Here is a 23,434-nt window from a genome sequence, read left to right as displayed (position 1 = left end):
AAAATTAGCTGATCCCAATTTGATTTAAAATTTTAAACGTTTACACACTTATAACTAGACTGAAATGACATAATATTACTCGAAATGTATTGGATCTCTCTCTCTCTGGTTAGTATAAGTGACTTTGTTTTTCCTTTTTCATGTTTTTTATTTACATTTTTCAGGTTTTTTTTTTTAATTTATTTATTATTATTATTATACTTTAAGTTGTAGGGTACATGTGCATAATGTGCAGGTTTGTTACATATGTATACTTGTGCCATGTTGGTGTGCTGCACCCATCAACTCGTCATTTACATCAGGTATAACTCCCAATGCAATCCCTCCCCCCTCCCCATGATAGGCCCCGTGTGTGATGTTCCCCTTCCTGAGTCCAAGTGATCTCATTCTTCAGTTCCCACCTATGAGTGAGAACATGCGGTGTTTGGTTTTCTGTTCTTGTGATAGTTTGCTAAGAATGATGGTTTCCAGCTGCATCCATGTCCCTACAAAGGACACAAACTCATCCTTTTTGATGGCTGCATAGTATTCCATGGTGTATATGTGCCACATTTTCTTAATCCAGTCTGTCACTGATGGACATTTGGGTTGATTCCAAGTCTTTGCTATTGTGAATAGTGCCACAATAAATATACGTGTGCATGTGTCTTTATAGCAGCATAATTTATAATCCTTTGGGTATATACCCAGTAATGGGATGGCTGGGTCATATGGTACATCTAGTTCTAGATCCTTGAGGAATCGCCATACTGTTTTCCATAATGGTTGAACTAGTTTACAATCCCACCAACAGTGTAAAAGTGTTCCTATTTCTCCACATCCTCTCCAGCACCTGTTGTTTCCTGACTTTTTAATGATTGCCATTCTAACTGGTGTGAGATGGTATCTCATTGTGGTTTTGATTTGCATTTCTCTGATGGCCAGTGATGATGAGCCATACTGCCCAAGGTAATTTATAGATTCAATGCCATCCCCATCAAGCTACCAATGAGTTTCTTCACAGAATTGGAAAAAACTGCTTTAAAGTTCATATGGAACCAAAAAAGAGCCCGCATCTCCAAGACAATCCTAAGTCAAAAGAACAAAGCTGGAGGCATCACGCTACCTGACTTCAAACTATACTACAAGGCTACAGTAACCAAAACAGCATGGTACTGGTACCAAAACAGAGATATAGACCAATGGAACAGAACAGAGTCCTCAGAAATAATACCACACATCTACAGCCATCTGATCTTTGACAAACCTGAGAGAAACAAGAAATGGGGAAAGGATTCCCTATTTAATAAATGGTGCTGGGAAAATTGGCTAGCCATAAGTAGAAAGCTGAAACTGGATCCTTTCCTTACTCCTTATACGAAAATTAATTCAAGATGGATTAGAGACTTAAATGTTAGACCTAATACCATAAAAATCCTAGAGGAAAACCTAGGTAGTACCATTCAGGACATAGGCATGGGCAAAGACTTCATGTCTAAAACACCAAAAGCAATGGCAGCAAAAGCCAAAATTGACAAATGGGATCTCATTAAACTAAAGAGCTTCTGCACAGCAAAAGAAACTACTGTCAGAGTGAACAGGCAACCTACAGAATGGGAGAAAATTTTTGCAATCTACTCGTCTGACAAAGGGCTAATATCCAGAACCTACAAAGAACTCAAACAAATTTACAAGAAAAAAACAAACAACCCCATCAAAAAGTGGGCAAAGGATATGAACAGACATTTCTCAAAAGAAGACATTCATACAGCCAACAGACACATGAAAAAATTTTTCAGGTTTTCTAGAAGAAATTTAATCATTTATAATTAGAAAAATGTTTAATAAAACCATTTTTTGGCTAATATCTCTTCTCTAATCCTTGGTGTCTCTATAGCTACAATTCATTCCGTGAGAATCCATGACACAAAAGCAGTAATAGCTACATACCCCCTGACACACACACCCCACTTACATATACCTACACAAAATTTATGTTTAAGTACCCTGATTCCCACAGTGTTTATCACGTAACCTTAAATCCAAAGAGATCGCCTTATGTGTTTGTCTATCAACATATCCATTCACAGAAATACAGGCTTGAAAAAGTAGAAAAGACATGACTTTTTATATATACAAATATATATATATAAACACAACCTGGGCAACATAGTGAGACCCATCTCTACAAAAATAAATAAAAATAAATTTAAAAAATGAGCTGGGTGTGGTGGTGCATTCCTGTAGTCCCAGCTACTCAGGAGGCTGAGGCAGAAGAACCACATGAGCCCAGGGGTTCAAGGCTGCAATAAGCTATAACTGCACCACCGCACTCCAGCCTGGGAGACAGAGCAAGACCCCGTCCCAAAACAAAACAAAACCCCAAACAAGCTGCAACTTAAGATAATTCATTTCAGAATATTCCTTGTAGATCTAAAATGACAAACCAGACATCTGGACATTGGTCCAGTGTAGAAAGACTGTGTTTTCAAACCCTTATTTGTACGCTATGTACCTATTCAAAAAATTTCAAGTTATGAGGGGGAAGAAAACACAACTGCCAGGCTCTTACATAAGCACAAAACAAGCCATACTAAAGAAATCATTTAAATGTTCACATTAATGATGCGCCAGGCCTTAGGAATTGTGAGCACTGGAAAGACGGCAGAAAATTCCTTTACACAACATCTGTGGTTTGGCAAAAGGTTTGTCTTGGTTTCACACGGAAGAAATCAATAAGCACCTGAAACAGTTTTCTATCTTCGTGGGAATAAAAAAAAATACAGTCGTAAATTGCAACTGTTTTTCCATCCTTTTAGGCACCAAAGAAAACGACAAAGACCCTTAGGGCCTCTCAGGTATATTGAATTTTTAGCAGTCAACTTCTAAAACTTGTTTTTAAGGAACCCCTGAAAAAAAGAAAGCTAATTGTCCATTTTGGATAGGAAGGTGCCACTGCTTTCACCCGTGAAACAATCTAGTGATGTATTTATATAGCAAGTAACTTTCACACTACAAACTACTTTATCCTAAAAGTCACCTGTCATTTAACTTGGAGGAAACATGGCCATGTCCTTACCTAAAGACTGGTAGAGCTCTGTCATTTTGGGATGGTCCCAGCAAGTTGTTTGAGTCTCGTGGCTAAAACACAAAACATAAAGAAAGACTTTAGAATTTACAATGGGTAGTTGAGAAAAGAGGAAAAACACAACAACAACAAGAAGATTTGCTTTTGAACCATTCGGAATCTTTATTTCAAAGCACTTCCATAGTGTATTGAAGAAATGTTTATCTTACAAGCAGAAAGGCCCCTTTCTGCTTTGCTTCCAAAGGGAAAAGCAATATAAACATTATTCGGTTCCAGAATGTTTCTTCATTGCACCCACAAATCGATTGAGCTTCAGTCATGATAAATTGACCTTGTTATGTGATCAATAATTGACTATCAGGATTTCTTCACCCATCCAACGTGGAACACTACATAAAGGACACTGACAACTGATTATTACTCAACTCTGTCAAAGAGATACCGGACATTAGTTCAATAAATATAAATCATCTCACTTCTCATTTGCTTTCACTGCCCCTGACATTTTTCCCATTACTCTTTCTTCTACATATCCAGATCTCATATCCATGATACCTGTATTTCATTTCAGCTTAAGGTATATCCAGTGCCTGACTAATATATCATAACTTCCTTCTTCCCATTACTTTCGGAGTGTTTTTTCTTTAAACTCAGTACGCTATACACCACTACACCTCTTCCTATATTTACTTGGGCCTGAATGAAGCATTCACAGCTCTCTTCCATTTCTTGAAGTGTGGTTGCTGGCTATCAGCTCCTGCCACAAAAAGCACAAAACACCTTTGTTCCTCATTCAATTACATGAATAAACCCTGGAGAAATAACTACATATACTTTTCCTTACTTTGGCCCATCTACGTAAATCACCACAGCATCGTATTTCCAGTTGTCAGAGATTGCATGGCAGGCTTTGATACAGTCAAATGCAGTTTTGAATGATACTTGGGTACTCATATGCAGAGCCTATTCATAAACTTTTGGGGGGAAGGGGAGGGAAGGAAAAAGAAATCGCTTAAATTGGAGCATTTCAAGAGAACCAGAAAGTACCGAGGTCTCACACAGAAAGAGGAGTCTGGACGGGCAACAATGTCAAATGGCCTTAGCGTATGTTTTGAATTTTAGGGCTCTGCGCCCTACTAGAAGATTAAAGGATTAGTTGATATAGGTAAATGACTGGCACCGTTTGGTGCTCAATATGTGGTCGCTTTTGGTATCATGTGCCCCTCAAATTGTCATCTATTAAAAGCAAATCTGTTATTAGCTGATTACAATATAGATGTGGATCCAACTGTAGTTAAGTCAATCAAGCCGAAGACAGACCCTTCCTAGACAGCAAAACCAACACACTACATGTTCTCGCCTATGTTTTAAAACAAGAAAAGAACCATTTAAATTGGTTTGAGAAATGGAATACAATCATAAACCTCCTAAAGACATATGGAAATCACCCAAATTGTACAACTTCAAAGACCATCCCTGTGATATTTACCAGTCACTGAACAGTGAGGGCTACTGAAAACAATTTGCAAGAAAACGTTCACTTGTGAAGTGCTGTTTCACTGTCTTCCAAATACGTTTGTTTCTGTTTGACTTTTCCACAGAGACAATTCACATTTGAGGACTATAACAAGGGCTTATCAGTTGAGGGAATGTAACAGAGTGACATTCAAGTCTTAAAGAGCAAGAAGAGCAAGAGATGTGGTCTCTATGCTTTAAGGGGTTTTAGGAAACCCCATGTCCAAACCAGTTTATGATCTGGAGAAGGGGTAGGCGGGACTGGTACTTTACATGCACAGCACAAGGAGGCTGCAGCTTGCAGCTTCATGGAAAAAGTGTTGCTTGTTCTCAGGCATTTCTCAGCTCGGAAACTGAGTGTATACCAATTCCGTACGTAAGTGCAGAGCAAGGAAAGGTTACCTTCTATTGAGACCACCCTGCATTCAGGCCGCCTCTATTTCCAAAGGTCATCCAGACGTGATATAAGTACCAGGGAGAAAGGAAGAGAGAAGAGAGGAAGCACACACGTGTGCCCACATGTACAAGGGCTCACACAGGCCCTTACTAGTCACACTGTGTAACAACAATGTCCCATCTCCTGGATATTTGTAAGGACCGTAGCATCTCCTATAGGTCTGCAGAAAAACATTTAGCTGAGCTGATAAGCCTGATCAGACAGACAGGGAACCACCATGAAAAGCCACCATCTGGAATGGACTTCAAATTAGAGGAACAGTCAAGAAATAAACTTGTACCAAACACAATTCTAAAAGGGAAGGGAAACAGTGCATACAATTTACAAGAGAATCCCACATAGAATGAATGAGGGTTTCATGTAGCTCCCCAGCTCCGAAAGAAATCTCGTGACTGTTGGCATACGTACATTCCTACCTTTTTAAAGACTTTATTTTGAAGGTTAAAATTATGAAAAGGGCTTTAGAAATTTTTTTTTTAATGCATCAGTCCTCGGCAAAACTGAAAATCTCCTTTACTGGAAGAAGGAAGAAATTCTAAGCCCCCAATTCCATTGCCCATTTGTGAGTTAAGATACTAGTCCTTGATACGTACTATTCTCCCAATTATGTGTGATTCTGTGGGACTTGAATAACAAAGATAAACGAACTCCTAAAACAATTCCAGAAGCTAACCTTTTTCACCTTCAACACACAAACCTTTTATTTTTAAGCAATGCAAAAGAACTAGAAAAACAGATTTAGATTTCACCTTTACAGTCTTAGTTTCACTTCAATTGCAAACCAGTTCTAAGCAAAAGAAGTGAGCACAAGTGGAAAGGAGAAATAAAGGGTGTGACTAATCCTTAACATGAGAAAAATAGTCTTTTAATCATTTAATGCTAAAAATGCTTGGCAACATAGCCAAAAAAACTTCAGATTTTTTGGTAACTATATGATGAACCAAATATTCACTTCACAGCGTGTGAGTATTTTCTACCTGTGATGAATCCAGAGCCCTCCTCGGACACATTTAACCCTTCAAAATAGATAGGAACTATGACTATGGACTGGATGAAATAGCACAAATCTGCATAACTCGTATCTATCTTGTACCTTGAAGGACAAACCAATTTTTTTTTGTCTGTGATCAATACCGATTTTACAGCTTCATTTCTTACTCTGTGTCTGCCTTCAAAAACAGTAGAGAATTCTCAATAACTCCACGAGAAGAGTCCACATTTACCTGGAATATGCAAACAATCCAGAAAAACATGGTGTGCTAGGGAGGAGGGAGTGGAAGGGTGGGTGGCACTGTTTTTGGTAATTGTCTCTTTTCTGCATTTCACTCTCCAATCGGAAATGCTCTCCCCCATATACCATGAACAACCAAAAAGGAAATCCTGAAACCTGTTCACATGTTAACGGGTACATCTTTGTTTGGCCTTTCTGAGAACAATAATGTTCAACATAGATCACAAGTCTGTATGGACATTAACACAGAGATCAGCTTCATAAATAATCCTTAGAACGCTCTTTACATCTTTAAAAAATGTTATTGATTTTGGCCCTGCTGGTTCCAAAGCCTGGCATCAGATATGCCTCTCTGAGCAGTATTTATATGAAGATTTCCCCTCTTCTTCTTTGTACAAACCATGATAATCTCTCCTTTTCCCTTTTATTTGAGGCTGTGATAGGACCCTGATGCAAATTAAAATATAAAATCATCGACTATGACAAAAGACCCCGGCAACATCTACTTGTCAATAATAAGAAATTAAAGCATTACTCTACTGAGCACAAGGCTGACCTAATTTCCTACCGTACAATTTAAATTTTCTCTCACCTTCTTTAGTTTCAAGTAGTGTGCAAGGTTATTATAACTGCCTCAGAGCTGTTCCTGCTGTCAGTGCTGGAATAATCAGACTTATTGGAATTGCTTTTTTAGTTTCTTAAAAACAAACATTAAACACTTACAAAAAGTAACAAATATCTACTGCTGTAGCTGGGAAAATGGCAGTTGCCTAATTAAAATAAGATTTCTGCTGCCACCATTGTTATTTGGTACTGAAAATATTCCGAACAGTTGTCCTTTTAAAAAACTATCTGTCCACTACTTCCCAGGGAGAAAACTAATCACTATGCAGCAATATAAAAAGGTAGCGTTCTCTTGCGATTTGCAGAGGATTAGAGTTTGGCTTCATATATAATCTGGAGCCCATTGATCCACACACACAAATGATTTCCCTTTAATCTGAGGATCAGACTCTTTTTCTAGAGGAACCTTGGCATTTGCATGCTGAATTGTTGAACTTGGCTTGCATTGCTGGAATACTGGCAGGGTGTGGATGGTAAAATATATTTTAAAGTTTCTGCTACCGTGGGGCAGGGGTTTGGAGGGGTGAGCATCAATATAAGCATCAGAAATCCATTCTAGTTCCAATTTATTGTTCCCTGGGATATTTACCATTTTATACTGTTTGGCTAAAGCCAGGGCAAAGATGATTGCCTCGGTGGCTGTTCCAGCTGTTACTTGTCTTCCGTTCTATTTGCTTTTCAAGGTTTAACTCCCACCCACCCTCAACTTTGGCCAAAGCAATTTCTTTTCAGGGTCGTGTCCAATCGGAGATCAAACACTGATGACTGAAACCAATTCCACGGTGTTCAAGGGTCAGAGGACTTTCATACAACCGTGTTGCTTCATTCGCTCCTCTCGCTTCTCCAACAGCAAACGTCTCCTCTAAAGAGGGGCTTGGGTAAAAGGCAATAAAAAATCTAGGCAAAAAAAGAAAGGTTGATTGGGGGTGGGGGGTGACAAGGAGAGGTGACAGGGATAAAGCAGAGGACCAAAGAGTTTATTGCCCAAGGAAAAATGTAGATTTCACTTAAAGACGCCACTTAAAAGTTCACCACTTAAATCGGATGGATTTTTTTCATGATGTAAAAACAGTTTATGATATTATGCCTCCCTCAAGCAACTAAACCCCTTAAATTTAAAGCTTCAAACTTAACTTCAAATTTGACCCAGCAAAGTGTTCTGCCCGTTTTATTGCCGTGCACGGATTGGGAGTGACAAACTTTGCTTGAAGATGAGCACAGACACCTGGAGAAATGCAAGAGAACACCCTAGAAATGACTCCACACCCAATCCCAAAGGGCGGAGGGGGACGGGGAAAAAAGCCCAAACAAAAATCCCCCCTGAAATCCTTGACTTCTGGGCTTTAGTTGTTTGTTCTTTCTTTCCTGATTTCTGCAGGTCTTGGGGCACGGAATGAGCACGGTAGAAAATGCAGCGAGGGAAATGTCAGTTGGAATCCTCGGAAGAAATCAGGCAGAAAGTTGACCTTTTGGCACTTGCAGTGCAATGGAAGGTAGCGCCGCGTGCGCCCCTTCCTTCGGCGAGTAAGAGCGACGATTTAGGAACAGCCAGCCTTGCTCACGTCCACACTGGCAGCCTGGAAAGGAGCGAAAAGCTCCACCGGCCCCAATCCCCGCGTGAGGAACGCGTTATCCCCTCTGGGGACGGGGAGAAATCAGCTTTTTCTCTCCCAGCCCGTCCCAAAGCCGAGGGAAGAGGTTCCCCCACTAGCCCGGCGGCTGGGGAGAAACCCCGGGGGCGCACCTGCAGCCGCGCCGCGGGAACCCGCGGGAGAGGTTCCTAGACGCCCAGCCGCCCGGCGCCCCGGGTCCAGTCGCCGCGCCTGTCTAAGTTTTGACCGCCTCAGCTTGCCCCCTGCTCGCGCCACAAGTGCACGGATTGCGGCGATGAGACGGGGCCGGGGCCTCGATCCACTTACCCTTTGAGCTGTTCCCTCATGGCTGCAAGGGCTCCGCGGTCGAGGGTGGGTACGAGTGGAGGAGTGAGCTTCCCAGAGCCGCCGGGCTCCCCGAAAGTGGAGCGCCGCCGCCGCCGCCGCCGCCCAAGCTCACAGCTGAAAGCACTGCGGAGGAGCCGGCGCGGGCGGGCCGGGGAGGGGGCGCTGCGGGCAGACGGGGCGGGGCCGTGTCGGGCTCCGCCCCCACCTAGGGACCTGGGAACCCGGACACCCAGAGACTGGGCAGTTGGGGCTTTCAAAACGGAAAGGAAAAAGAAAAGAGAAAAAAAGAAAGAAAGAAAGAAAGAAAGAAAGAAAGAAAGAAAGAAAGAAAGAGGATGGGGATTTAAGGTAGACCCAGGAACCTGTAAGCCACACACCGCTCTGTTAACACCTCCTTAAAGCCTCCAGCAAGACTACTTGTTGCCTAAATAAATGACCCAGGTGCAAATGACCTCATCCCAGATAATTAAGAGTGTGGGCTTGGAGTTTTCTTTTTTAAAAATGAAAGAAAAAAATTATATACATAATTCTCACTCTCCCTTCCTCCTCAGTTGAAGATTAAAGTGGCCGGCGATAAGGACGTGAAGCTAAAAGGGATTGTTAAAAAGACTTTGTATTTGGATTTGTGACATAGCAGCGGATCTCAAAATGTAGTCCCTGGGAATAGCAGTATCAGTATCACCTGCGAACTTCTTAGAAATGAAAATTCCCTGGGCCCGGCCCAGACCTATTGAACCAGAAACTCTGAGCATACTAATGTTTGAGAATCACTGGTATGGACTCTCTAAATTAAGACACTACCACCAGTGGTGTTGCACGGTTTGGTCCTTTAGTATTCTTTTAGGAAAATCTAGAAGGAACTCGTTTCCAATAGAATATTTTATTGGAAAAGTTACAGGACCTGAACAGTTCAAATAATTCCTATTTTAGAGTTTGCAATATGATGATAGAAGTTAACTACACACAATTATTTCAAGCTTGGAAATATTCAAAAGAAGAAGAAAGCCTTCATTAGCACAAGAATTTTCTGCAAACTTCACATAATACCTTAGATTAGCATCCAAAGAGTATCTTACGATAAACTGTTAGTGATATTTTCATTGTCCTTCTTTGTCCATTTATTTTGTTGGCTTGCTTTTCTTTTTATTTTCTTTCAAACATTTGCTTTCCACTCTCCTGTCTGATTGATTCATTCCACTTCAGTCTACAGTTTAAATGTGGTCCCCTTTTAAAAATTTATTTCTTATGGGATGGGGGTCTCACTGTGTTGCCCAGGCTGGTCTCCCAACTCCTGGGCTCAAGCCATCCTCTCACTTCAGCCTCCAAGTGCCTGCAATGACAGGTGCACGCCACCATGTCCGGCTTCTTTTTAAATAATCCTTTTCTGCTCAACATTTTTCCCCTAGAATGTTTTAGGTGGAAGGACACCCATTTTGCTTTATCTAATGCTACAGCATGGCAAAAGAGGCAAAAATAAAGTATGTGGATAAAAGCAAAAGGGAAAGCCAGGATTCTTTATTACCTTTAACAAACCAAATAACAAGGTAAATGTTATCACTAAAGATATGTGCATGTAAGTATGATCGGTATTGCTATTTTTAAGCAAATATGGCACTTCTTCTGGCATTCTGGCTCATACACTGAGATTTCTTAGTGTTGCCCTTTAGCAATTTTTAGCTAGTGAGTTGTGGAGGCAGCTGCTATTACGGTCTGAGGGGGGCACACTAAGATTTGCTTTGGCTGAAGTTGTCCCTTGGTCTAAGAGTATATTCTAGGTCTGCTCTTATCTTTGGGGAAGAGGGATTAGTGTCCTGTAATGAGGAAGTGGTGCCCTTTGCAGTAAATCAGAGACAGCAATCTCTGTGTCAGTGTGGCAAATCACTTAACTATTGTTTATGTTTATTTCAACTAAAAGACACAAGCCTCAGAGCATGGACATTTGTAAATATTACAAATCGATACACTAAGGATTTGTAACACCTGGATAGTAAGACATTTGTCACTCTCTTTCTTTCCTGTTTTTTTTTGTTCGTTTACTTTACACTTTTAAATTACCTGCTCAAAATTCAGGAGTTCTGACATGCTTCTCTATAAATGCTTAAGTCTCTTTTCTCAGTGTCCAATTAGGAAACTACTAAGAATAATCTGTTGACAAGAAAAAAGAATGGAATAAGAAATCACTATTCAGACTTTTTTAAAAAAATTGACAGATGGCAATCCTCAAAAATACATCTTTAAATTCTTTTTTAGACTGGAGTTATAGGCACTTGAAGACTTGTTCCCAAATCTTGATGTCATATTATAATTAAATACTGAAAGTATTATTAAGAAATGACGCGGGCATCACAGAGACTGTTTGGTTGTCAATTGCAGTCAGATTATGAATTTTGCTTATTAGAGGAAAGCATTTGGAAAAGAACATAACTGATATACCTTTGTGTCATATGTAAATTATGTAGTGATGCCATGTATGATAATATATTAATTGCTCATTTATAGTAGATGTTTCTTCTTCTCCTCCTTCTTCTGATTATTATTATTATTACTGTTTTGTTATGAACCACGGACATGAAAAGAGCCTGCAGCTCTGCTACCAGAACAAACTTCAGCTAAAATTTTGACTTCAGAATCAGCCATGACCTGCTCATTCCCAGTACCACTGTCTAGAATGGTGCAAGGATTAGAACTGGGGAGTCCAGCTCCAAGACTCATGCGCTTAGCTATTCTGCTATGCTGCCGTGAAGAGACATGGCTTCTTTTCCTGTGGGAAAGGTCTGTGTTTTTTCTAGTGTGCTCATAGACAATCTCACTGATGGCTCAGAGCAGAGAAGAGTCAATTTGCTAGAAATAGAGATAAAGAAGAAATGAAATGGGATGAGGTCAAAGAAGGCGACCCAGTAAATTTTCCCATAGCTCAAACTCTGGGCTTTGAACCACTTAAACTTTGAGAGTATCTTTAGAAAATAAGGGCATCTCTGACCTAAGGGACTGTGCAGGATATTTCCCCATTATCCCCTCCATCTCTATTCTTTGTCCTTCTCCATTCTGCTCTGTGCGCCAGGAGATTGGGACCTCTGTGGGGACATCAATCAGGCTTTCCTGCTATTTGGCTTCCTTTTGCTTTCAGCCAATTGGGAGGCAGTGATGAAAGGCCTATAGAAGGAGAGGAAAGGATAGGAGGAGAGTGATGTTTGGGTATTTATTCTTCAGGTTCCCTCCTACTGATCTCGGGCCTGGGAGCTGCTGAGTTCCTTGACCTGCAGCTCAAGTCTTGTTGGCCAGTCCTTTCCCACAGCAACAGCATTCCACTGGTTACGCAAACCATCCCTCCCTTTACCCCTTTGGGGAAATGTTTACCATTCCTTGTTTTTTTTTTTTTTTTCTCCTAGCCTGCCTAGAGCCTTGTAAATAGCCTTTTCATTATACTCTCTTCAAGTGTTGCATTTGAATGTACCATCTGTTTCTCCCAGGACCCTGACCAAACTGAGACCCATCCAGCCAAAGCCACCCTCTGGGGCAATAGACTGGATGCTGAGTGGGGACTACCGATAGAGGAGAAGGTCAGAGCCCCCCACACTGGGGCTAAAAAGCAGACGAGACTCAGTCATTGGATAAATATTCTTAAAAGCCTCCACTGTAGGCCCACAAAGAGTTTCTGGCTTTTGAGGGTAAAGGCAAATCAACAATTATGAATGGTGACAACAGCAGGTGTGAGGGTAAAAAGGATGCAACCAGCTTGTTCTTTACAAGAGCTTCAATGGTCTGCTTGATCTTTTGGAGAGAACATCAAGATAAGGGCTAGAAAAGAGAAATGGGCAAACTGGAAAGGGCTTAGTGTGACAATCTGGAGTTTGACTTGTATCCTGAAAGGTATGAGGGAGCTTTTTAAGGAAGAAAGAATTAAAGCATGAGTGTGGCTCTGCCAGGTTTGTCTTTTAGAAAAATCACTCAGGCAATGGTGTGGGGACTTGATCAGAAGACAGAGTCTGGAATTCAGACATCAGGTACAAGGAGATTGCAGTATGAGGAGGATCTGAATTATGGCAGTGGCAGAGGAGGTGGAGAAATGTTACAATAATGTTCCAACTACAGGAGTCTTGACTGACTGGATGTATGAATGGAAAAGAAGGAAGAAGTAAAGCAATAGTCCTCAAGCTTGGCCACCCTTTGGAATCACTCAGGGGTCGTTAATAAATTTAGATGTTTGGGTCTCACCAACCTGAGATTCTAATTTAATTGGTCTTGGACATTAGGATTTCTAAGACTCTCAAAGTGATTCTAATATGCAGTGAAGGTTAAGGACCATTGTCCTTGAGTGACAACCAAGATTGGATGAGTAGCATTCTCCAAGCTAGGAATTTCAGGAGGAGGTGGCAGAAGAGGGTTCGGAAAGAGATGATGAATCCAGTCTTGAACATAATGAATTGGAGGTGGTGATGTAAAAGTGCAGGTATCCAAGACACAGCTGGACATCTGAGTCTGGAGCTCAGAGGGAAGATGTCTGAATTGGAGCTACGGATTTGCAGTGTACTGTTGGAAGGGTCTTGGGTTCAAATGAGCCCATCTAGTGGAGGGTGTGAAGGGCCAACAGCTGAAGCTAGGCTGTTCCTACCTTCCACGAACACATCTTTTTCCTTTCTGGGTTGCATGTGGTTTCAATGTTAGCCTGATGTTAGCTGTGTAAAAATGAGGAGTAGCATAGGAAAGGACAAAGACAAGGAATGGTTTGAACTGGGTACTTGCCTGGAGGGATGGTCCTGAGAGACTTCACCAACTCCTAGGGTTCAGCTTCTCTCTAGCTCTAAGAATCTCTGTCTATATTGCCTTGTGCTCCCTAAGTTTAAGTATAACCTGCATCACTTTATAAAAATTCATTTAGAGTATAGGTATCACTTCAATTAAGTAGAATACATATTCTATAGTAAAATGTCAACATTTGGGTGTACAATAAAGATGTAAGAATTCCATGTTCCTCTTTGCATAGTACAAGTACTAACCATGAACAGTGATTCAGACATCTAACAAGTGGGTTGGCTTATGGTGAATCATTGCTGGTTAGGGCAATACTATAGCATACTAATTGAAATATATATAACAATCCCCCTAGATCAGTCTGAAACCAACATCTTGTGGATGTAAGAATATCCAGCCAGTTCACATTAACCAGCAAATGAAGAGGCCTCTACCTTCAGACACAGAGCACTTCACACCCACACAAAAGCCTATTTTTCCGGACCCTGTCTCTTTAGGGAGGCAGAGTAAGCCAGGCTGAGGAAAGTTCTCTCTGAGCCAGCTGCCATCTAAACCAGAGATTTCACCAGACAGGTTCCAGATAATGTCGAGCTCTGCTTCACTCTCACGCAGTTTTCTTTTAATAAGATTTCTCAAAGCTTCACAGAGCCACCTATATCAAGCCGAAATCTAAAAAGATGTGAATTTTAGCATCTTCACTAAAATAAAGCCATACTTCATTAACCTCACAGGCCGACTGTTGCTTCATGGGAAAGAATTTGGAGTACCTATTAGCCTGCCAGCTATAGCGATAACCCATGTGTGTGACCCACACGACCTCCTGCTAAAAATGGATCACTGGTTAAGGTGGTTCAAGTATATCTGACTACAGCATTCCTGGTCTACCTTAACAACAGCTCAAACTTGTAACTATTTGTCTGCCTCTCCCCACCGATTGTGCCAAATAAGAGGAATTTCAAAACTAGGCAGAAATTCTTACACTCTGCATAATCTCTCTTCCTCTTCAGCTACAAATAAGGCTTTGTATTCGATTAGACTCACAGCAGGTGAAAACCCCAATTAGTGAATTCATTCTGAGGCCTCTTTCTACCTTCCTCCTACACATCACATTTTTTTTTTTTTAAATTGGGGAAGTCTGGGTCTCTTCTCCAATCAGCAGTAAATTAACCCTTTGATCTACCCAATCAAACTATTTACTGCATGAAGAATTTTCATTGCAAAATGGGAGAATGTTGAAAGATTCCTCCTTCTTGACTCCATAAGGGAGGTTACAGAAAATTCTATTTTATCAGACTTTATTGTTTTCTTCAAATCCATAAATAGTCTCAGATTTTCTGATCAATCTAGAAATTACAGTTTTTCTTTCTACCTGAAACTCACAATCCCAATATCATCTAACAAAAGATTAATGGACAGTCTACTACAAGAGAGAATTACTTTTTAGTTATGTTCTTATTTTGGTGTATTTGAGGTGAGAAAAATATATTAAATTTTAGGTTAAACAGTATGCTTTGGCCTTAGGAAAGGCCCAAAGTCTATATTTCATACTTTGTAAATATTTATTTGTCAAAGAAAATTCATCATTGGACAGGGATAGAGGTTTGGTTAAACATTAAAAAAAATCAAGGCAGCTTTAGTTCTTAGAGTGATTTACTTATACTTTGTCAATTGCTTCTCTGGAAACAATTTGCAACCTAGTTTTATTTATGAGCATATGATTAAAAAAGAGCAGCTTTGTCTTTTTTAATTGTTTTAGTCCTGTCACTTTTCTTGAAACAAGTTGTAGCACTTATTCACAAGAAAATACTGAGCATATATCAAGTAGTAATGCAGCTTTTAGAAGGAGTCATCTGTTACTGTCAGAGGTTCATTTCATTTTGAGTCTTTTTAATTAAAATGCAAAGTTCTACATACATGCCTGCCTAAATTACCCCTTTCTGAAATACTCAAATTTCATTAAAAAATGTTAAATGTTAATGTAACCATTGTTAATACTGTAGACTTGCTTCTTGAGATTTGGAAAAAAGTAAACAAAGGAATTACCAGTCAATTAAGAGAACAAGGAAGTCATCCTAAGTTGAAACAGATAAGGAAAATGTAATAATCAAATGCTACAGATGAAGACACCAGCGTTTTTTTCTTTTTTCCTGAGATGAATATCTACAAGAATCACACTCTATCAAAAGCAGCTTCCTTAATCTTCAGCAAGCATAGCTGTGTATTACAGCAAAGGCATGAAGAGAGAGGGGCAGAGTGTCCAGACCAATTCTACCCTTTAGAGGCGGGTCACTTAACCACTTGGAAGCTTTTGTTAATTCATCTATAGAATGAGGATAATACTGCCATTTTGGGGGTCAAAATGACATAATGATTCTGACAGCAATTTGAAGGCTGGGGAATGCTGTGTTCATGCAAAGCAGCCTGTCAGACAGGTATGATTTCTTAAAAGAGAACTCAGTATGTTCAGGAATAGTTAGGTATACAGAACAAAATAAATTCACTTTAACATTGTATTTTAGATTGTCGTGTGAAGGAAAATGAGAGGTCTGAGTTTTAGTAAACTGCTCTTTAGCAGTTTATAAAAGGCACCTTTCCTCTTTTCGTTTTTTACATTTAAGAAGGAACCAAGTAAGAAAAGTAAGATTTTTTTTTTTTTGCAAGATAAAGCACTAGCTATAACCTAAGATAGGCATAAAATTCACAGCATTTGCTATCATTCAGTGGGGCTGAGATTAAAATACGAATAGTATTCACGCATGCTAAAAGGGATATCCATGTTCATATTAGCAGACAGCAGAAACCTGGAGTAATCAGAGAGCAAGTGAATATTGATTTGGTGGGGGACATTGAGAGAGAAATGTCCCCTAGCTTGATGGAGAAAGTCTCCTGGTGGCAAGCCTTGAACAGCTAGCATGTAGGAATTCCACACAAAGACAGGGATCCATAAAAGGGGAAATAAGATAAAATCCAGTTTAACCAATTAATGATCTCCCAATGTCTGAATCTTGTACTCCAACTCTGGCTTTCTTTTGTCAAGGCATATTTTGAAGACGAAAGGAAAATACAGATGCAAGGCACTTTTATTTATCCACAAATTTCCAAGAAATGTTTTTTATGTGCTCTATCTAGACTAAGTTTCTCTATTAAATATTATCCTCTATTAAGTTCTTTAAATAGCTTCAAACATAGTGTATTTATGGAACACTTACATGTCTTTGCTTATCATTTAAACTCTTCTCATTTTTTCTTTATGGTTGGTAAAAACTGGGGAGTGTTTGGAGATTGACATGGAAATATATAAAAATTTCAACACTGTAATCCAGTTTTTTTTTTTTTTACTAGTGGGATCCCAAGGAAATATGGCCTTTTCCTTAAGGAGCTTATGATCTAATGAGGGAAGATAGACCCACATATAGTTAAACACAATATCAGACAGATTATAACAATTACAGAAATAGAGAAAAAAAAGCAGCAGAAAGGGAAAGGTGATTAGTTTGACCTCTTGGGATTAGAGAACATGCACTTCAATTAAAAACTAAGTAGGCTTTAATCGCCTAGTTAGTTCTTAAGTCAGGTTTTGTGTGTGTGTATGTGTGTGTTTTCTTTTTGCTAGAATATGAAGAGTTGAAACAAGTTTCTTACATTGACTCTGGGAGCTAATAGCTCATATTAATAATTTACTAAGGTACAGAATTTTATGTTAACATACAGCTGTGTTATGACATCAGTCTATGCTTTTTAGGAACTCAAAAATGTATTGGGCCAATATTGGATTGGATATCATGGGAAGGCTAACTGGCAGAAAATACTACTTTCCCCGTTAGGACATCAAATCACATTCTTGAGTTAGTATCAATAAGACCTTCATGTGGGAAATGAAGTCCTCACAGCTTGACCTACTCTTATCCCTTAGAAACAGGTCGACAAAGAATTGGAAGCCTCTTCGCATATGATGGACAGAGAAGAAAAAATTGGCACCACCTGTACTTTTGAATATCTTTCTTTTTTAAATAGAATTAAATTTGAGGTGGGAAGAAACAGGGGTGGAAAAGAGGAGAGGGATCAGAATGGAAATGTATGCCAAGTAGACGATGACAACAGCCTAGTTAAGAGTGGATGAAAGCCTGAACTAAGAAAGGAGCACTGGGAATTTGTGAAGAGGCTGAATTCATGACAGGTTATAGAATAAAATCAATGCTACTTTTGAGCCAATTGAATGTGAGGACTAGAGGAAAAGGAAAAGTGTAGGATTTTTGATAATGGCACTATTAGCTGTGCATTCATGGATTCATATTTGTGTATATACTATGTACATATTTATACTGTGCATTGTTCTGTAAAGGCTTTAGGGCAACTTATAACAATGTAGAACTCTTAAAAATTAATAGATAAAACCCAGCATTGAGGAAATATAAATACCATAAAACTTTAAGAAGAGAGGAAAATTTAGAACACAGATTTGGGATTTTTGTTGTTGTTGTTTTTTGTTTTTTGTTTTGAGATGGAGCCTCACTCTGTCACCCAGGCTGGAGTGCAGTGGCAAGATCTCAGCTCACTGCAACCTCCGCCTCCCAGCTTCAAGCAATTCTCGTGCCTCAGCCTCCCAAGTAGCGGGGATTACAGGTGCCTGCCACCATGCTCAGCTAATTTTTTGTATTTTTAGTAGAGACGGGGGTTTCACCATGTTGGCCAGGCTGGTCTCGAACTCCTGACCTCTAGTGATCAGCCCACTTCGGCCTCCCAAAGTGTAGGGATTACAGGCGTGAGCCACCATGCCTGGCCAGAACACAGATTTGAAGATCACAGTGCTTGATGTGGATATTAAAATTGTGCTATGCATACCCACCAGAATGAGAAAGATAAATAATACAGTGTTAGAAAGGATGTGGAGCACCTAGAACTCTCATGCTCTGTTAGGAGGAGTGCAAATTGGTACAACCACATTGGAAAACTGTTTGGCAGAATGTACAGAAGCTGAACACATACATACCCTATAACCCAGAAATTCTACCCCTTGATATAGTCCTCAAAGGAATGCATACATATTATTCATCAAATGGCATGTCTTAGAATGTTTATAACATAATTTTTTCTACCAAATGCCCATCAACAGTAGAATATATAATATATTGTAGGATATTGACACAAGGGGATATTATATAGCAATTAGAATGAACAATCCACAACTTCATACAACAGTATGGATGAATCCAGGTTTACAAAAGTCAGACACAAAAGAGTACATGCTGTGCAATTTCATTTATATAAAGGACAAGAACAGGCCAGAATATTTAATGGTGTTCAAAATCAAGATTGTGGTTACCCTTGGAGAATAGATAACTATCAGAAGGGCACACAAAGGGTCCTCTAAAGGCTGGTAACATTCTGTTTCTTGATTTGGATGCTGGTTAAATGTGTGTGTTCAGATTGTGAAAATTCACTGAACTGTACATTTAAGTTTAAACCATTTTTTTCTAATTTTTTAAAAAAATTGACAAATAAAAATTGTATATCTTTATCATGTATAACAGGTTTTGAAATAGATATACACTGTGGAATGGCTAAACCAAGCTAAGTAACATATGCATTACCTCATATACTTATCATTTCTTGTGGCGATAATACTTAAATCTACTCTTTTAGCAATTTTGAAGAATATAATATATTTTCATTACCTATAGTCACCATGGGGTACAATAGAGCTCTTGAACTTATTCCTCCTAACTGAAATTTTGTATCCTTTAACCAGCATCTCCCTTATTTTCTATATGCCTAATATATTTCAGTAAAAAAGTATTTTAGAAGGTGGGTGACTGGGTGTGGTGGCTCATGCCTGTAATCCCAGCACTTTGGGAGGCCGAGGCGGGCAGATCACGAGGTCAGGAGATCAAGACCATCCTGGCTATCACGGTAAAATCCCATCTCTACTAAAAGTACAAAAAATTAGCTGGGCGCGGTGGCGGGCGCCTGTAGTCCCAGCTACTTGGGAGGCTGAGGCAGGAGAATGGCGTGAACCTGGGAGGCGAAGCTTGCAGTGAGCTGAGATCGCCCCACTGCATTCCAGCCTGGGCGACAGAGCAAGACTCTGTCTCAAAAAAAAAAAAAAAAAAGAAGGTGGTTGTGGCCTTTGTAGATGCCAAAGCAAAATAAAAAATATAAAAGGAAATATGATCGATTTTATTATTTGGATTATTGATAAGGAGGAAAGAGTGTAAGTGAAACAAAGGAAAATCCAAGTTTGGAATGACTTAGATAGAATAAACAGATCTGCGTGGGATCTAAGATGGCAGACACTGCATGGTGTCGACTTTCAGAAAAATCCCTTCAGCAGTTTTCAGTGCCCCTCGACATGAGCCAAGAATATGATGCCGAGGTACACCTGAGTTCAGGAAATCTTATGGGGGCCAAGGCAAAGTGGTCTAAGAATGCAACTTTTGATGGCCTGGACTGAGGTAGAGATAAAACTAGGTACAGTGTTTTTCAAACTGCAGGTCATGAACCTTTAGTACATCATGAAATCTATATAGTAGATCATTACCACTATTGTTCTTAATGAAACAGAAAAGAATGGAAAATATGACAGTGTAGAGGCTGGAATGGGGAGAGTGGGTTATAAAACTACCTATTGGGTACTATGCTCACAATCTGGGTAACAGGTCATGAGCCCCAAATCTTAGCATCATGCAATATTCCCATGTAACAAACCTGCACATGTACCTCCTGTATCTGAAATAAAAGTTGAAATTTTAAAAAAGAGAAAATACGAAAGTGTATTATTTGGTAAGGGTAAGTAATGTTTTATGAAACTTTTCTTTCAATCATACAAGCATGAATAGACAGAAAAAGATTTACAGGTATAGATATGTGTGTGTGTGTGTGTGTGTGTGTATCAGGATGACATATAAAATGTAATTTTTTATAGTGGATTGGCAAAAAAGATGAAAGCTACAGGCTTTACTGCATGGATGAACTATATATGCCCACTGGACAATCATGCATCATTATAATTTCTCTAGACTAGGATTTGGAAAGAAGTTGACAGAAGACAGTTTGCAGTCTTATTCCCTGCTAAAGGCTGGAGCGTTGCAAGAGACTGGAGGAGGATTAAAAGATTCAGGAGGGGGAGCAAGCTGGGGAGGCGTTCATCAAGTCTGAAGTTCTAACCACATGAGATGCTGCAGGGGCTGAGAATCTGCTCCAAGTTTTAGGGGGTGTCTTCTCTGCCAGCTGTTCGTTTGGGTGGCTGTTTGGGAGTATACCAGAAATCACTCAGCCTTTTTGTTTTCTTCCAAATGGCATGGTGATATTGTCACATTGCAGAAGGAAAAACATTGCTGCTAAAAGTATTGTTAAGGGAAGTAACAGGTAGCTCACACTACTGTACACAACTGCACGTTGCCTGTCTGAGCAAAACACTTCAAAACGTAAACTAAGAAACGCCCTTCTGCTTCCATCTTGCAGTGAGACCTAATTCAAAGCCTTTGGTAGTGTGCTCAGGTCCAGGCCAATAAATTGGCAAGTGTGTGCCTGACAGAATGGTGACATTTTAGGGCTGGATGGTCCCCATTCTATTTAATGCTTATAAATTCATCCTATTAAGTGCTTGGGGAAATTTATCTGAGTAAGTGTCCATGAAGACTGATAATTATCATGATTTTTAAAAGTATTCTCATATAATTGTAGGAACATTTTAGACAGTCTACAGCCGTGGGGATATTAAGCATATTATGAGTAAAAATAACAGCTTTAAGAATAAAATTCCTTTCAAAAGAGTGACGAGCTTTGAACGTTACCAGAAAGAAAGACACAATCTTTCTTTTTTCAGTATTTAATCACAGCAGCTTTCATTAAATTCCCAGTAGTAATAAGTGATTAACTAACTACATTTGTAATTAGTATTTCTTTTTTTAAATTATTATTATTATACTTTAAGTTCTAGGGTACATGAGCATAACGTGCAGGTTTGTTACATATGTATACTTGTGCCATGTTGGTGTGCTGCACCCATCAACTCGTCACCACCCATCAACTCGTCATTTACATCAGGTATAACTCCCAATGCAATCCCTCCCCCCTCCCCTCTCCCCATGATAGACCCCAGTGTGTGATGTTCCCCTTCCCAAGTCCAAGTGATCTCATTGTTCAGTTCCCACCTATAAGTGAGAACATGCGGTGTTTGGTTTTCTGTTCTTGTGATAGTTTGCTAAGAATGATGGTTTCCAGCTGCATCCATGTCCCTACAAAGGACACAAACTCATCCTTTTTTATGGCTGCATAGTATTCCATGGTGTATATGTGCCACATTTTCTTAATCCAGTCTGCCACTGATGGACATTTGGGTTGATTCCAAGTCTTTGCTATTGTGAATAGTGCCACAATAAACATACGTGTGCATGTGTCTTTAGAGCAGCATGATTTATAATCCTTTGGGTGTATACCCAGTAATGGGATGGCTGGGTCATATGGTACATCTAGCTCTAGATCCTTGAGGAATCGCCATACTGTTTTCCATAATGGTTGGACTAGTTTACAATCCCACCAACAGTGTAAAAGTGTTCCTATTTCTCCACATCCTCTCCAGCACCTGTTGTTTCCTGACTTGTAACTAGTATTTCTTATATTTTAAAAGCACTAGATTACAGATGCTGTATGTCTACCAGTGACTGTGAAGCCACAGACAGTTTAGCCTAGCAATGATTACTCACAAAGCATGAATTTTAACAGCATACCCCATTTTAACTACATCTAAATTCAGAAAGGAATTTAGTCCACAGAGGAACCTTCCTGTAACTTTTCTTGAATATTTTGTGATACCTTGCAAAATGGCCAAAAGTTCTAGCCCTCTCCTTGGTGTCTGGCTCTTGCAGTGTGCCTTTGTATCTCTTCCCACCAATAGGTGGAGTCTTTCCCCACTCCTTACATCTGGGATGGCCCTATAACATGACTTGCTTCGGCTAATGGACACTACCAAACATGACACAGCAGAAACCTGAGAAGTTTCCATGTGAACTAGCCTGAACTAGCATGTTCGATGATGAGATACACACAGACCTAGATGCATCTGTTCCTAGATGACAGCCTGCCAACCATCAGATATATGAGTCAGGTCAAGATAGCTTATCCAGCCACCAGCTGACTACAGATGCAGAAGCATGCCTGGCAAAGAGTAGTACAACTGGTCACACCACATAAATGGCCCAGTCCACCCATCAAATAGCTAAGTAAACGGCCATTGTGTTATAGAGTTTATGAGCTATTGCTCAAATTTGTTCTATGGCTTGCTTCTGTACAGCCCCTCAGCTAAGTATGACTACATTTTTAGAGTTGTAAAAAGAAAAAGAATAAGCAACAAAGACGCAAAGTGCTCTGCAAAGCCTATAGTGTTTACTATGTTGTCCTTTATAGAAAATGTTTGCTGACCTCTGTGTTAAGCCAGTAAGTTTTGGGATTGGTTTGTTATGCAGCAAAAGTAGCTGTTACACATCTGCTCCCAAGAAAGAATGTTAGAAACTAGGACTTTCTCACAGAATTCAGTTAACACCTAGTCAATTTAGCCTTGGTGCATGTCCTCCAGTTGCTTGTTATTAAGATAACGCTGAAATGAATAGAATGAACAAATACACATATAACCTGGGAAGTTATTTTAGTAATATGCTTCTCAAAAGTTAAGATTTTTAAAAGGGTATTTAGAAAAACAAGTATACAATTTTTAGCAGTTTTATTCATAATATCCTCAAGCTGGAAACAAAATCATTATGCTGAATATAAGAAACCAGATACATACAAAAATACTGTATGATTCTATTTATAGAAAATTCTCGAAAATGCAAAGTAATACATATGAGAGG

The 23,434-nt window shown here is 39.6% G+C and overlaps 1 protein-coding gene across 17 annotated transcripts in view; it reads right to left on the bottom strand.

The window, feature by feature from the left end:
- LOC105490348 (dystrophin) overlaps window positions 1–23,434 on the bottom strand; it is a 2,266,916-nt gene that overhangs the window by 145,506 nt on the left and 2,097,976 nt on the right. For 13 of the 17 annotated variants that reach the window (XM_071089080.1, XM_071089088.1, XM_071089087.1 and 10 more), the window contains one exon: window positions 3,059–3,120. In XM_071089080.1, the coding sequence (XP_070945181.1) occupies window positions 3,059–3,120 (62 nt within the window). Of the gene's footprint in view, window positions 1–3,058; window positions 3,121–8,813; window positions 8,962–23,434 lie in introns of those variants that run through there. The other 4 variants (XM_011755859.3, XM_011755857.3, XM_011755860.3 and 1 more) reach the window with 1 other exon arrangement.

This window comes from Macaca nemestrina, chromosome X (genome assembly GCF_043159975.1).
Source record: "Macaca nemestrina isolate mMacNem1 chromosome X, mMacNem.hap1, whole genome shotgun sequence".
In the NCBI taxonomy this organism is placed as follows: domain Eukaryota; kingdom Metazoa; phylum Chordata; class Mammalia; order Primates; family Cercopithecidae; genus Macaca; species Macaca nemestrina.
The sequence above is the reverse complement of the archived record's forward strand: the minus strand, read 5'-3'. Positions and strand labels throughout refer to the sequence as shown.